General features: G+C 43.0%; 1 protein-coding gene across 1 annotated transcript; it reads right to left on the reverse strand.

Annotated features, from left to right (window-relative positions):
• Positions 1-10,003: 10,003 nt before the first annotated feature.
• On the reverse strand, positions 10,004-10,831 carry LOC121871774 (the record flags this gene model as incomplete). Its single annotated transcript, XM_042374241.1, has 2 exons — positions 10,004-10,485; positions 10,544-10,831. Coding segments are annotated over 2 exons (770 nt in total), but the record flags the coding sequence as incomplete, so codon positions are not given.
• Positions 10,832-16,792: the final 5,961 nt, after the last annotated feature.

Genomic DNA, 16,792 nt, shown 5'->3' on the forward strand with positions numbered 1-16,792 from the left:
GGGGTAGGGAAGGAGGAGGAAGGGGAGGAGGAGGGAAGGAGAGAAGGGAAGTACATGAGGGGTTTTTACGTGATATGATGAATTGTTGAGTTCTCCCTGGAAACAAGCCTTAAAATATAATAATGGAAGAAGAAGAACAAGAAGAAGAACAAGAAGAAAAATGGAACACTAAAGCCGGGTTAAACCAATTCGGTTCTGCCATACACAATCACTCACTGGAGAACGATCAGACACTCAAGCACAAGGTTATAAAAAGATCCTGACGTCCGCCTACTCCTCCACCACTACCACCAACTGATTTGACCTGGTCACCTTTGAGTCACTTCATACTGCTGGAGCCAGGCAAGGATAGACGACACAAGCATCACACACCACCAAGCATTCTATCGTTCATGTGTTGGTGGTTGATGCATCCTTCTCTAAATGGGTTATATTCCACATGATTATTATCCATGACCTGAACGCTAACCTAATCTAACCTAACCTGAACGCTAACCTAACCTAACCCCCAGCTTATTTCACCTGATTGATGATTATACACACCTTAACATTTCACCTGGAGAGTTGGGTGAAATAAGCTGGATTCTGCGGGGGGGTGGGGTGGTGGGAGGGGGAGAGGGGTAGAGGGAGGGGTACAGGGAGGGGAGAGGAGGGGTATTAATCTTTACATGAACTAAATTTTTTCTATGTAATTCCGTAATTCCTGTTTTTAATTTCCATTTTATCGTAATTTTTTTTATCTGTAGTTGTGTTTGTTTTGGTTGTAATTCCTCCGTGATGAGCGAGAATAGTCCTTACCAACACACACACAGAGACATCATCTTCAGTCATTATCATCCGTGTTGTGGAATCAGATTGAAACATTTATAATAGAAAAAAAAAATCTCTTTACAGTGTCGAAAACTTACCGAGAAATCAAAATCGAGAAGTCTTTTGTTGTGAGGTAAAGCCACAACACTGGTACCAGAGTTTGTTGTGGTGTGAGCTCACAGCACAGCCTAGACAGCTCTTTGTTGTGGTTGGTTGATTTGTTGTAGTCTAAGAACAAAGGAAATGGTGATAAACATTATTATATTTCTTTTTTATGACCAACGACTGGAAAAAAAACACCCTCTACACACACACACACACACACACTATGTACTCGTATATATTGTACGTCTGTATTGTCTATATACACGCTGAATCAATGTAAACATGTATGACGATTTCACTCTATCTATCTAACTACCTACACACACACACGCACACACACACACGCACACACACACACGCACACACACACACGCACACACAAAATCTTATATAGTGAAAAATCATGGGATAATTATGATGTTTGTCTGTTCGTATGTCGTGACTCCTGTAATTTACTCAGTATTAGTAATAATTATTCTTTTGGTTGTCTCAGGTGTGTTTATGTCTCGTGTCTGGGAGTGTTAGCACATAGTTGACGACTGGCTGGGAGTTATAGTGTTGGTGATGGTGGTGTAGTGATGGTGGTGTAGTGATGGTGGTGTAGTGATGGTGGTGTTGTGATGGTGGTGTTGTGATGGTGGTGTAGTGATGGTGGTGTTGTGATGGTGGTGTAGTGATGGTGGTGTTGTGATGGTGGTGTAGTGATGGTGGTGTTGTGATGGTGGTGTAGTGATGGTGGTGTGATGGTGGTGTTGTGATGGTGGTGTAGTGATGGTGGTGTAGTGATGGTGGTGTTGTGATGGTGGTGTTGTGATGGTGGTGGTGATGGTGGTGTAGTGATGGTGGTGTTGTGATGGTGGTGTAGTGATGGTGGTGTTGTGATGGTGGTGTTGTGATGGTGACGAGTGGAGGAAGTGTTCGTCAGATCCCTTCAGTGAGTCAGTGAGTGAGTCAGTGCGTTAATGTGAGTCAGTGAGGGAGGGAGTGGTGGTGTGAGAGACAATGCCTCACACCTCAGGGCGCCTCACAACTATTGGAGACACCCAGCTGTTGCTTGTTGTGGTAGCTGATGGTGATGGTGGTAGTGGTGGTGGTGAATGTTGTGTTAGCTGTGACGCCTGTTAATAAACTTGGTGTAGTTGTTGTTATTGTTTGTTTTTTTGTTACATTATTATAGCTGTAGTTGTTGTGGGTAGTGAAATAACACCAGCTCTCCCCCCTCCCCCCTCCCTCCAAACCATCCCCGCTCGTCTCAATAAAATTATAATCACCATTTATATCTGTTGTTATTGTTGGATAAATGGAACAATAGGTCATTAACAGCATGGTTTAGCGTCCATGTACCCCCACCCAACCACGTGTCTCTGCTCTCTCTCTCTCTGTGTGTATCATATGTGTTCCGGCTGTCTGTGTATCATATGTGTTCCGGCTGTCTGTGTATCATATGTGTTCCGGCTGTCTGTGTATCATATGTGTTCCGGCTGTCTGTGTATTCTGCCTCTGTGTTTATTATTGTCGGTGTTGTTATTGTTGATATTATTAATGATATCGTTATTGCTATTATCATCTAATTTCAACTGAACATTATTGTTCTGGGGTCATTTACATCTCTCTCTCTCTCTCTCTCTCTCTCTGCAGTGTTTGTGTTGTAGTTTAAGTGGATGAGTTAGATACGTTTTAATACTTGTGGTTACTGGGAAAGAAATTTTTTTGACTTACGATCCTTTGAGAATTTATCGTAATGAACCTTTGATAATCTACTTTTCGACCTACCTATGAGATGTACCTTTGAGAATCTACCTTAGTCAGTCTACCTTCAAGTTGTGTATACGATGAGATCAGATTCTTGGCGTGATTAGAATTTCAGCATCAGGTAGCGTGACTGTGCAGTAGCCAGGATCAGAGAGGTGATTCCCGACGTTAACAATAGCTTCAACAAATAATAGCCTGTGACAATACCTTCTAACAATAGCCTTACGTCTATTCCCGCTATGTGAGTATCGCTAGGTATGTGTGTGTGTTGGGGGGGGGGGAGTTTTGTTTGGGTAAAGTCACAGATGCTTAACTGAACCCACGTGACTGGTTGTGTGTGTGTGTGTGGGTTTGACATAGCATGGTGTGTTGGTGACAAAAAATGTACCGTACAGTATAGTGATAAAAAGGATGAAGAAAAAGAAGATAATGAAGAATATAATAAAGAAGAAGAAGAAGAAGAAGAAGAAGAATGTATGCTGTTTATGTAATGCGAACGAGCATGAGTGAGTGAACCATCATGTGGCGTGAATGAGCGTGTGCACGAGTGCTGTCCTCTAGCGGCGTGATTGACGTGTGCATGAGTGCTGCCATCTAGCAGTGTGAATGAAAGTTGGTTGTGGGTTGAATGTCTGATAAGTTAGATGACGTGGCCATGAGGTTGCGTGAGTCTAGTATGTTACCCTATAAAGGAGAGTGTATTCTACTGCAACACCGTACGGACCTCACCCAGTAAATTGCATCTGTGAAGCCTGTGTTTCTTTGAACCGTCGGCACCGAGTAGCATTTGAACAAAGAAGAAGAAAAAGAAGAAATAAGTTTGATCTTCAGGAACCAAAACACCTCAGAGCCCAAGGTATAATACGTGAAGCGTTTATTACTAGTTATTACCTAATCATTATCCATTTTCCTGACCATAAATAGTAGATAATGATAACAGGTAACATATTCAGGTAACACGCTAATTATTCTATCTCATGCTCGCTGAACCATAACTATGAGAGAGAGAGAGAGAGAGAGAGGAGAAAGACAGGGTCGACCAGCTCTTGTTTACACCCAGCTACAACAACAACCCCTTGAGGAACCCCAACCAACCCGGATTCGTATTCAGATTCACATTGATTTAGATTTAGATTAGAATTCAGATAAGAGTTGACATTCAGAACGTATTCAGATTCATATCAGAGTACACATTTAGATTTTGAAACCATCAGACTTGTGAAACACTAAAACTACTACACATTAAAAACCTTTTCCTCTCGGCTGCACAAAAATTAAACCAAAGAGCTCACCCAATTCCTAAAAAAAAAACCTAATTAACATTCTTCAACCCGACGAGAATATTTTCCCCTTATTAAAGTTTTCCCCAATTCTGGTTGACTCCCCTCCCTATCCCCCCTCTCGCCCCCCCCCTTTTCCCCTCTGGGTTATTCATAATGAAACAAACTTCAAATTTATGAACTTAATGAACTATCTTAAACACAATACCAAACCTTTCTTTCTTTTTTTTAATTATCCTGTTCATAATTACCTGGGAGAAAAAAAAAGTTATTAACGAGTGGAGGTAATAGCGGGAGTTTAATTAGTCAGGTAAGGAAGGCTTCACCTGGTACCCTGTCAACGTTGTGATTGGCTAAGGTCTCTCTCTCTCTCTCTCTCTCTCTCTCTCTCTTACTTCATTTATTGTCTACCTGTGTCTGTCTGTCTGTCTGTCTCTTTCTTTCTCAATCGCTCATACTTTCTCTGCCGTTCTCTCTCTCTTTCTTTCCTCTCTGACTCACTCTCACTCCATCACACACACAAGTTAGTAATAATGGCAGGCTCCCAGAAGAGATGTGTCAGGTATTAAGTCATCCAGCCTCCCTCATTCACCCCCTTCCCTGAGACTGCTTATAGAAATTGTGATCAAGAAAGGGCATTGTTTTTCATATAACAATGCTTCTCTCTCTCTCTCTCTCTCTCTCTCTCTCTCTCTCTCTCTCTCTCTCTCTCTCTCTCTCTCTCTCTCTCTCTCTCTCTCTCTCTCTCTTACGAAGTCATGGAGACAAGAGGGTGAACATCCACAGGTAGAGAGAGAGAGAGAGAGAGAGAGAGAGATCTTCCTCACCACCATTCTGACCTTTAAGAACCTAAGGAACAGCCCAACAAGAACAGGTTAGGTTAGATTTAAGTTAGGTTTTGATTAGGTTAGGTTCAGGTTAGATTAAGCTATCTTTGGGTTAAGTTTGGTTAGGTTTTGGTTAGATTTGGTTGTTTTATCGTCAGGTGAAATAAACTGGGGTGCCTAATCTTCACGTGATCCTATTTTACATAGCTCTTAATTTATCGCTGAAAAGGTAAAGCAAAACGTAAGATTATTTGTTTTTCACTTACTTTCGCTAACGATCTTATACTTGTTGTTATTTGGGGTAAAAACAACAACTTTATATTACAGAAAAAATAATTATATTTGATGGTGAATATTTCCAGAAATTTTCGTTTATGTTGTGATTAATTTTAGTGAAGGAAGAAAGTAAGACTAAACAGCCTAATTATATATAGAAATTAATGGTAGTTGTAATTAATATCAAAATATAATACTGTAAATTATAAAGAATATCCCTTAAATTATAATTACTTCGGAATTAATTAAAGTAAAATTAAATAAAAATATATGTAATTACGTAAAATATAAATACTGTACGTAGTTATAATAAAAAATTACTTAGGAATTAATTAAGTTAAAATTGAAAAAAATAATAATAAAAATGTATAAGTATTTAAAATTTTCAGTATTAAGGTATAGTTTATTTCATTGTTAAGCCTTGAAGTAGGAGAAATATAACAGAGATAATGAAACCTGGAGATAATGTCACAATCACTCACAAAGTAGAGAGAGAGTGACAGTTCCGGGTTGCACTGTCACCGTCCACTTCCGCCTCACCTGCAACAAAAGAAAGAGATAAAAAATTAATTACACAGGTATTACAAGGTGTCGAGGAGGGCCAAACCGTGCCTCGTGCCTCACCAGGTTAGGTAGGCTGTGTTACTTAGTGTTACTTGGTGTTACTTTTGTTTGATTTGTGTTACCCGGTTATATTGTGTTAAATAATGTTACTTTTTTTTTTTAGTCTTACTTTTGTGTTGTACTTTATACCTGTCATATGGTGGGTAATGTTACACCTGTATGATGCTTTAACCAATTACCTACTAATTACTTTACCTGTAACTTTACCTATATTTTATGGTTTAAATCTATATATTTTTATATATGTTTCTAAACTTTCCCAAACACCGTGAAACTTTCTGAGCCATGACTGGTCAGTTTGTGGTCACCATTGTCGAAAACTTTGTAAAAGAAAATAACAATGAAGAACTATAATAACGTGATTCAATGTGTGTGGCCGTGAGGAGGAAACAAGTCATGATAGTGTATAGTCTCGGTATAATTCTGACGCCATGTTTAAAATTTTATCTCTTGTGTAGCTTCAGTGGTTCCTGTGACCTAAACTACTGCTCTGAGAGACTCTACCATGACTAATTGGTGTTTGTTATGGCCAGGCAAGGGGAAAATTCATGTAAGAATCTTTGAGAAGTCGGTCTTAGGAAGGAGGGGAAGGAGGGAAGGAAGCTGGAGGGAAGGAAGGAAGGAGGAGGGAAGGAAGTTGAGGGAAGGAAGGAAGCGAGGAGGGAAGGAAGGAAGGAAGGGCAGGAGGGAGGAAGGGGTGGGGTTTTGGGGAGGAAGGAAGGAACGAAGGAAGGAAGGGGGGGGGAGGTATGGGATTGAAGGAGAGAGGGAGGGAGAAAGAGAGGGAGGTGGGGAGGGAAGAAAGGGGGGGAACCCGTTAACTAAGGAGACCAGGCGCTGAGAAACTTGTACACAGCCACCAGTAAAACCACAACACACATTCCCTCTCACATCAGGCTAACGAACCCATCGAACCAACGAACCCAGAGAAAACAAGTGAACCAGCAAATCCGTAAACCCATCGAACCAGTAAACCCAATGAAGCAGATACTTGTACTGTGACAACAATCCGCTCGAGACAACAGGATGAACACGGAAACGAACCATGTATATGAGGCAATTTGAATCGAACTAATGACTCGCATGGATTAAATTCTATGAACCTTGGAAACGAAACCCAGCGAGTCAAATTAGTAAACGGTGAGTCAATTTCGTGAACATTGAGTCAGATTCGTGAACATTGAGTCAGATTCGTAAAATATGAGTACGCACCGCAGGTCACTTGTCCACTCGAGGGGAAACTCAACCTATTAGAGGAGAAGAATCATCCTGGGAGGCGAAAAATATCCTACAGTTCCACAATAAGGAGATAAAGCATCCTATTAGGGGGTAACTCATCCTATTAGGGGGGGTAACTCATCCTATTAGGGGGGTAACTCATCCTATTAGGGGGTAACTCATCCTATAAGAGGTATAAGCATCATACGAAAGGGGAAAAAAAAAGTTTATTCCACGCGGGGGAATCATCGCCCACCAGGTCGCCGTAACGAGTAAGACGAACGACCCATCGCCGGCGCTGGCGGAGGACGGAGCGGGGGGAAGAAGAATCGATGGTGGAGGTGGACAGTTGTGGGTATCCATTTCCGAGAGGAGGAGGAGGAGGAAGAGAAGAAGGAGGAAGAACAAGAGGAGTAAAAGGAAGAGGACGGAGAGGATAATGATGATTAGGAGGAGGAGGAGGAGGGGGAGGAAGAGGGGATGAGAAACAAAGGAGAAGGGGGGGAGGGGGGAAAGAGGTAGTGAACACATACCTAAATACCAACCCCTTCTTCCCCTCCTCACGGTATGTACAACCCTCCTCCCTCCCTTTATCTTAAGCTCAAAACCCCTTAAGGGAAGCTCAAATCACCCCCCTGAACCCCTGAAAACCCAACCTCCTCCCCCCCCTCCCTATATAATCAAGACATTAAAAACAAGACCGATAAATGAGATAATAACAACACAAAAACCAGAAGAAACAACAAGCGATAAAGATGGGGGTAATAAAGGAATACAAAAAAAATAAACAAGGGTGAAAGAAACATCACGGTAATAACAGGAAGTATTTGGGTAAACACGGAAGCAAATATTACACACGCGACTATTAAATCATTGTTATCGTGAGTATTATGGGGGGAGGGGGGTTAACAAGGCGATACGGAGGGAAGGGTGGAAGGGACAGTGGGAGGGGTGAAGGAGGGAGAGAGAGGGGGGGTGGTGTGAGGGACAGAGGGAGGAATGGAAGGAGGGGGAAAGGGTAGAAGGGAAAAAGAGAGAGAGAGAGTGAAGGAAAGGAAGAGGGAGGGAAAGTAAAGGTAAAAAAAAAAGGAGAAAGAACAGAAGTAAAGGAGGAAAAGATAAATGGAAGGGGAGAGAAAAATTTGGAGCGAGCAAGGGAGAGAGGAAGAGAATAACACAACATGACAGGGAGAGAAGTGGGAGTTAAGAGCCGTATGATGGTCACTGGCAGAAAAGAGAGAGAGAGAGAGAGAGAGAGAGAGATGCCGTGGCAGGGACAAGGCCGGAATAGTAAGGTGGGAACGTGTGGTGAGTCAGCTTATAGTGAGGGAAGGCACAGTAACCAATACTTCAATAAAGATAAAATATACAAAAGTCGTTTATGTCATTACACTTTTATGAACTTAAAAAACACTACTTTACAGACTTAAACACTTTACGTACTTAAAAAACTACTACTTTACGGAATTGAGCCAATTACTTTACGGAAAAACTTAAACCTGTACTTACTAAAAATTTCACTCAATAATTTTACCGACTTGACCCCCCCCCCCTGCACCATATCCACTCGTACAAAGGTTTAATAAATCTCTCTCTATGAATCAAATAAACGTAAGTCTCAGCCAGCCATTACGAGAAACATATTATTTCCATTTCATTCTTCCAACTCAAGAGCCGAGATTCTCCAAAAATTTCCTGCGGTATATAGTTCACATTCCAGGCCCCCAGCCGCCGCCCCCCCAGTTGTAGTAATAGTCAAGGGTATATATTTTGACGCTATTTTGTGTTAGTAGTTAATTAAGGAGGATTTTCTTTTATTAAATACGAAGTGGAAATTGGGAATCGTTCCTTGTGTCGTAAGTTCTAGTGAGTCAGTGTGGTGTTTTCTGTAAGGGGGGAGGACCTTGGATGACCATGGACCCTAAAGGACCCTGAATTACATCTATTTAGTGTAGTGATGGTGTGCGTGTGTGTGTGTGTGTGTGTGTGTGTGTGTGTGTGTGTGTGTGTGTGTGTGTGTACGGAAGTGAACCTCGTCTCCAGACTCTCACACTCAAGTGATCAGTCAACGTCAAACTTTTCATAACAGTAAAATGGACCAATAAACGCGTGCCCTACTTCCTTGAGAGAGAGAGAGAGAGAGAGAGAGAGAGAGAGAGAGAGAGAGAGAGAGAGAGAGAGAGAGAGAGAGAGAGAATAATTTTGTAACATGTCTTTATTATTTTTAATGTTTGTATCTTCATTACTTATACTTTTCTTTGTCTCTCTCCTTTTCACTTCTTAATTTATCTTAATTTTTACATTTTCTTCTCCTCCTCCTCCTCCTCCTTTATCTCCACTTTTACTACTTCTTCTTCTCCTCCTCCTTCTTCTTCTTTCTCTTCATTTTTACTTATCCTCCTCTTCCTCCTCCCACGGTACACAAAACAGCTCCACCCTCACAGAATTCACACAAAAGTTAGCCAGAAGTGTTGTGTTGTGTTGTGAAGTGTTGTGAAGTGTTGTGTTGTGAAGTGTTGTGTTGTGTTGTGAAGTGTTGTGTTGTGAAGTGTTGTGTTGTGTTGTGAAGTGTTGTGTTGTGTGGCGCCAATCTCCTCAACTCTCTCACCACCACCACACAATATATGACATAATTACTACTTCAGGATATGAGCCTCTTCCTCCTCCTTTTTCTTCTCTTATTTCTTCCTTATTCCCTCTTCCTTCTCTTCTTTCTTTCCCACTCCCTTCTCTTTTATCTCTTTCTTGTTCTCCCTTACTTCTCCGTCCATTCTCTCTTTCTTCATATTTGTCTTCCTTACTTCCTCCTCCTCCTGTTTTCCTTCGTTCATCTTATTCTTCTTCTTTAATTTCTGCTTCATTCTCCTTCTCTCCTCTCCTCTCTCTCTCCCTCACTGAACCAACCTACTCCTTCCCTAACTCCTGCTTCTTCCTCCTTCACTCCTCCATTGAACCAACCTTCTTCACCTACTCCTCCTCCTCCTCTTCTTCTTCTTCCTCCTCCTCCTCTTCTTCTTCTTCTTCCTCCTCCTACTCCTCCTCCTCTTCCTCCTTCCTCCTGCCCACATCGTCATATATAAACAAAATAACAGTACAGAATTCTTGTAATGGTTAGGTTAAGATTGGTGTTGGAACCACAAGTATGGGGTCAGCCTTCACTCCTGGGTATATGTCATCCTTGAGTCCTGGGTATATGTCATCCTTGAGGCCTGGGTATATGTCATCCTTGAGGCCTGGGTATATGTCATCCTTGAGGCCTGGGTATATGTCATCCTTGAGGCCTGGGCATATGTCATCCTTGAGTCCTGGGTATATGTCATCCTTGAGGCCTGGGTATGTGTCATCCTTGAGGCCTGGGTATATGTCATCCTTGAGTCCTGGGTATATGTCATCCTTGAGTCCTGGGTATATGTCATCCTTGAGGCCTGGGTATATGTCATCCTTGAGTCCTGGGTATATGTCATCCTTGAGTCCTGGGTATATGTCATCCTTGAGGCCTGGGTATGTGTCATCCTTGAGGCCTGGGTATATGTCATCCTTGAGTCCTGGGTATATGTCATCCTTGAGTCCTGGGTATATGTCATCCTTGAGGCCTGGGTATATGTCATCCTGAGTCCTGGGTATGTCATCTCTGGGTATCATCCTTGAGGCCTGGGTATGTGTCATCCTTGAGGCCTGGGTATATGTCATCCTTGAGTCCTGGGTATATGTCATCCTTGAGTCCTGGGTATGTGTCATCCTTGAGGCCTGGGTATGTGTCATCCTTGAGGCCTGGGTATGTGTCATCCTTGAGGCCTGGGTATATGTCATCCTTGAGTCCTGGGTATATGTCATCCTTGAGTCCTGGGTATATGTCATCCTTGAGTCCTGGGTATGTGTCATCCTTGAGTCCTGGGTATGTGTCATCCTTGAGGCCTGGGTATATGTCATCCTTGAGGCCTGGGTATGTGTCATCCTTGAGCCACCGCGTGACAGTCGACCTCGGGAAGCGTCACTGGAATTTCCCCGCTGCCTCATGACAGTAATGACCACAACAACACGCCCCACTGTCATGTTATCACCATTATCAACAACCTAGTGAGCTTACAACTCGCGTTCATCACCCTGTACAGTCACGCGTCCAGCCACCACGATCATCATGACTGGATATTGCTGTGGTTAGTGACTGGCTGGCTGATTAAATAACATTAACCTAACCTAGACCTGACCTAACCTAACCTAACCTAACCTAACTTAACCTAACCTAACTTAACCTAACCTAACCTAACCTAGACCTAACTTAACCCCACTGAGCGTAACCCTACCAATCCAAAATGGCCGCCAAATTATCTTTTATTTTCAATCCGATGAAAAAAAAATCCTAGAGGCATCAGACACTGCCACTGCGTCAAGGTCAAAATGTAATGGTATCCCTTAGTTAAGTCACTGACTGTTGACGGGCGGGAGACGGAAGGACGGATGGACGGGCAGGGGTTAACTTAATATCTTTGACAGCTTGATAATATTTGAATTCATATTATTATTATTATTATTATTATTATTAGTATTATTATTTTTATTAGTATTGATGGTGGTAGTAGTGATAACAATAGTAAAAAAGTAGTAACAGTAATAATAATAGGTAGTAGTGATAACAATAGTAAAAAAGTAGTAACAGTAATAATAATAGTAATAGCAACATTCTCACTACACACACACACACACACACACCACGTCACCAACACATTTCAGCAAATATAATCAGCTAAATCAATGTAAACAAACAAAGGTGAGGTTATCACCACCTTAAAGAGTCACCCACGCTTCCATCCTCACCTGAGATTATTGTTACCTGTACGTATGCAGCAAAACACCTGGATCTCTCTCTCTGAAGGTCTACCTATTTCTATAAGTTCATCATTTATTATTGTCATTGTTGCTGTCAACACACCCTTAAGTATGTCTTTGTGTATCTCTTCCTCTGTGTGTGTGTGTGTGTGTGTGTGTGTGTGTGTGTGTGTGTGTGTGTGTGTGTGTGTGTGTGTGTGTGTGTGTGTGTGTGTGTGTGCATGTAATACGATCGGGTTGAGGCTCTTATTGCACGTCCTGGCATGTGCGTTTACATCATGTACGTCGCGTGACTGTCGGGTTCTAGGCGTGCACATCAGTAATCAGTACGTACATTAGTGTGTGTGTGTGTGTGTGGGGTGGAGGGGGGGGAGGGGACTGACATGAGGTGGAGGAAGTCAATATATGCAACCAAGCGGAGGAGAGAATGTTTGTACATCACGTCTCATACAGGATCACGAGACGGAGTTTATTTTTATTTTATTTATTTATATTTTGACTGGAGGGAAGGAGAGGGAACGAGAAGGAGGAGGGAAGGATATCAAGTAATGTAAGGGATGAGGGAGAGAGAAAGGAAGAGAAGGGGAGGATATTAAGTATGTAGGGAGATAGGGTGGGAGGAAGGAAGGAAAGAAGGAAGGAAGGAATGAAGGAAGGTAGGAAGGAAGGAAGGAAAGTGAGGGGGAGGAGTATTACATCTCTCTCTCTCAGGACTCCTACATTTTATTTTCAATGACAAGTCTCGTCTCTTCCTTCTCTTCTTCTTCCTCCCCCAGTTGGCGTGAGACGGGTGTCTTCCTCCTACGGTTTCCTCTTCCCGCTTTAAGTCTCTCTCCTCCTTCCGTGGCCAAGACTTGATGTCCCTCTCGTAAGAATTTGTCAGTCACTTGACCTTTTGAGATCCTGGCCATAACACCTCCTCCTCCAGGCCCTCCGAGCTGACCTATCGAGGCTGACCTTTTTGGTGGTCAATATATATATATACATAATGTGTGTGTGTGTGTGTGTATGTTAGGGTCTCATGCATTGTCATAAACACCTAGCGTATCAACCACAGTAGGACCACCAGTCACCAGCACCACCACTACAGAGGTTCTCACCAGAAATCGTGGAGGTTTGGGTCGCCATGGTAACGGGCTCGAAGCGCGCGCGCGCACACACACATACACTCCAACACACATTTACTCCCACGCAAACATCCATGTAAGCACACACACACACACGCCCACACACACATCTGCGCCCACACAAGGTCCACGCCCACACAGAGCAATCTAGGGGGTCTGGTTGGCTCGGCCAAAGTTGTGTGGTGGTTCCGTCGACACAACTCACAACAGGGCGGTACAGCGGCCCTCCTACATCACCTCACTCCCTCGGTCCTTCCCTTCCGCCTTCCTTCATATATTCCCTCCTCCTCCTTCCTTCTGATATTCTTTCCCTCCTTCCATCCCTTCCTTCCGAATTTTTCTCTTGCTAGAAAGATGTGGTATATCACACACACACACACACAGCGGCTTAATAGTGAGATGTAGGTGGTAGTAGTTGCAGTCAATTAGTTGTTGCGTTTAATTGTGGTATTTGGTAGAGCAGAGATGGTAAGATGGCGTTTTAAAATGGCGGCGAAAGTCCATCTAAACTCTATAAATGGATTGGATTAAGATAACATTGCGTTCTCTTATCTACACAAGAGTTCTCAAAAGCATAATTACTGTCCTTTAGTAAACAGATGCGCCCTCACTCCCCCCCCCTCCTTCGTGTCAACAGTTATGAGGATATATTGCTGTAGGAACCTTTGGGAATCGTGTGATGGTGGTGGTGGTAGATGGGTGGTGGTGGTAGATGGGTGGTGGTGGTAGATGGGTGGTGGTGGTAGATGGGTGGTGGTGGTAGATGGGTGGTGGTGGTGGTGGTGGTAATGGGTGGTGGTGGTAGATGGTGGTGGTGGTGGTGGTGGTGGTGGTAGATGGGTGGTGGTGTAGTGGCAGCAGCGGCACTAGGAAGGATATTAGCGAGGTAGTGCAGCTGTGGTCGTGGCTAGCTGGTGAGGCAGGGCTGGGCTGGGGTGGGAGGTGGGTAAGGATAGGCAAGGACTTAGGTGTGAAATCCTACTGGGTTTGAAGTTTATCTCCTCCCCAGTGACTAAGTAACCACCATGTCTGTATGTCCGTCACTGTTCCTAGTTGTTTGTGTGTGTGTGTGTGTGTGTGTGTGTGTGTGTGTGTGTGTGTGTGTGTGTGTGTGTGTGTGTGTTTATAAATTACACAGGTAAGACAAAAAACAGAAGCTCGATGATACAGACAGATATCATACCTGCCACGCCGTGAAATTATTACCCCCCCTACAGTTGTCAACCCCATTTACTCCTACCGTAAAATATATACCCCCTTTGGTAGTGTTAAATATGTACCCCGGTTGGTAGTGTTAAATATGTACCCCGGTTGAAAGCATAATAGAAATCCTCTTTCAACTGTAGCATAATACTGATATTTTGCTACGAAATTCCTCTTCAAACTGGGTCAGAATGAAAGAATACGAGACAGCATAAAAAAAAAACTACTACTTGGTGATAGCGTTATAAACATACCCCCCTTTCTTAGTTGAGACCGTAATATAAATACTCTTTCTAGTATGGGCTCTAAAATTGCATTCCACCGACCATGTAGTGAAGTTAGCATCCACCTTGAGCATCAAATTTATACCATACTTCATAGGTTATAAGATTGAAACCAAATACATTAACACCAGCGTGAGATGACCACTCCCGCTGTGAGATATCAACCCCGCTGTGAAATATTTACTCCCATATAAATTCACCCCAAGCGTGGAATATCTACCCTACGTAAAATATCCACCCCACTGTGAAATATCCACCCCTGTCTCGATGTGCCGTGACAGAAAGTGTGAAATAGCCCCTGCTGTTATGTGCTGACGTATTCAAGGGTCGTTCAGAGGTAATAGAGTCGCTGGGCAGAGATCGTCTCCCCCCACAAGGAGCCCCTCCAGAACCCCCCCCTACAACAAGAGGAAACTTAGTGAGTGAGTGTGTGTGTGTGTGTGTGTGTGTGTGTGTGTGTGTGTGTGTGTGTGTGTGTGTGTGTGTGTGTGTGTGTGTGTGTGTGTGTGTGTGTGTGTGTGTCCTGAATTCAACATTGGGCACAAATTGACCCACTACGGAGAGGGATAATGGGATGGGGTCTGAGGGGGGCAGTCGTGAGTGGGGTCGTGAGGGGTGGTTAAGGGGTCGTCTTTCTACTGCTTATGTACCTTTCTATTGTTTTATGTACGTTTCTGTTGTCTATGTACAGTATGTTTGTATCTCCTCTTCCTCTTCTTCTACCTCTCATTCTCCCTCTCCTCTTTCTGTCTTACATCTTCTCCATCTTCCTCTTCTTCTATCTTACATTCTCTCTCTTCCTCTTCTTCTACCTGTCATTCTCCCTCTTCCTCTTCTTCTATCTTACATTCTCTCTCTTTCTCTTCTTCTACCTCTCATTCTCCCTCTTCCTCTTCTTCTATCTCACATTCTCCCTCTTCCTCTTCTTCTGTCTTACATCTTCTCCATCTTCCTCTTCTTCTATCTTACATTCTCTCTCTTCCTCTTCTTCTACCTGTCATTCTCCCTCTTCCTCTTCTTCTATCTTACATTCTCTCTCTTTCTCTTCTTCTACCTCTCATTCTCCCTCTTCCTCTTCTTCTATCTCTCATTCTCCCTCTTCCTCTTCTTCTGTCTTACATCTTCTCCCTCTTCCTCTTCTTCTATCTTACATTCTCTCTCTTTCTCTTCTTCTACCTCTCATTCTCCCTCTTCCTCTTCTTCTATCTCACATTCTCTCTTTTCCTCTTCTTCTATCTCACATTCTCTCTCTTCCTCTTCTTCTACCTCTCATTCTCCCTTTTCCTCTTCTTCTATCTTACATTCTCCCTCTTCCTCTTCTTCTATCTCACATTCTCTCTTCCTCTTCTTCTATCTTACATTCTCCCTCTTCCTCTTCTTCTGTCTTACATCTTCTCCATCTTCCTCTTCTTGTCTCATATTTTCTCTTCTTCACATCCTTCTGTGTCTCCCTCTTACTTACCTTTATCGTCTCCTTCCCTTTGTCATATTATTAATTCGTTTATTTTCTGTTATTTATTCTTTTGTCTCTACACCCTTTTGGTCTCCTCCTCCTGCTGTCTCTTTTATTCTCCCTGTCTTTCTCCCTTTCTCTCACTCTTTTTATCCTCGCTTTCTCCCTCACACACACACACACACACATACTCTCTCTATCTCTCTTTCTCCCTCACACACCCACACACACCACGTATTTTCACTATTAATTTTACTCTCTACTCCTACACACTCTCTCTCTCTCTCTCTCTCTCTCTCTCTCTCTCTCTCTCTCTCCTTCCCTTCTCCCTCCCCAACAAAGGCTGACTCACCACCACCACCACCACCACCACCACCACATCTTTCACTGCTAATACCACAATCGCCACTGTTTACCACTACCAATATGGTGCGTCCTTCACTATACCATTACCACCACGATTACCAACCACCACCATAACCACAATAACTATTACGGCCATCACTGCCTGCCAGCCATTCCATTATCATAACAATTACCCACCACAATTGCCACTACCACCGCAACTATTACCACCAATACCACTAAGTACTATAACTACCACAACCATTGTCTCCACTACCACAATCAATACTACTACCACTATCCGGGTCTGCGTCACCAGTCTTGACATTAATTAGATGGTATTCTTCCTAACTTATCAATAGTCATTTTTCCCCTCGACCAGTTTCCCCTCGACTAGTTTTCCCCATCGACCTCTGAACTATCCCTAGCCTTGACCTCTCACCTTGAACTGTCTCAGGCGTGGTCAAGGAATTTCTAGGGACGGTATTTCCCTCCCTGGTCGTCTCTCCTCGCTCACTCCCCCCCCCCCAACCTCTCTTCTATATTTCCCACGTCTCTATGTCTCCTTCCTTAGTTTATTCCCTTTTTCTTCTTTTTCTAATCTTTATCTATTATTTTCTAATTCTTTTTATTCGTTTTTTTTTAATCTTTATTTTTTCCT

This window comes from Homarus americanus, unplaced genomic scaffold (genome assembly GCF_018991925.1).
Source record: "Homarus americanus isolate GMGI-L3 unplaced genomic scaffold, GMGI_Hamer_2.0 scaffold3806, whole genome shotgun sequence".
In the NCBI taxonomy this organism is placed as follows: domain Eukaryota; kingdom Metazoa; phylum Arthropoda; class Malacostraca; order Decapoda; family Nephropidae; genus Homarus; species Homarus americanus.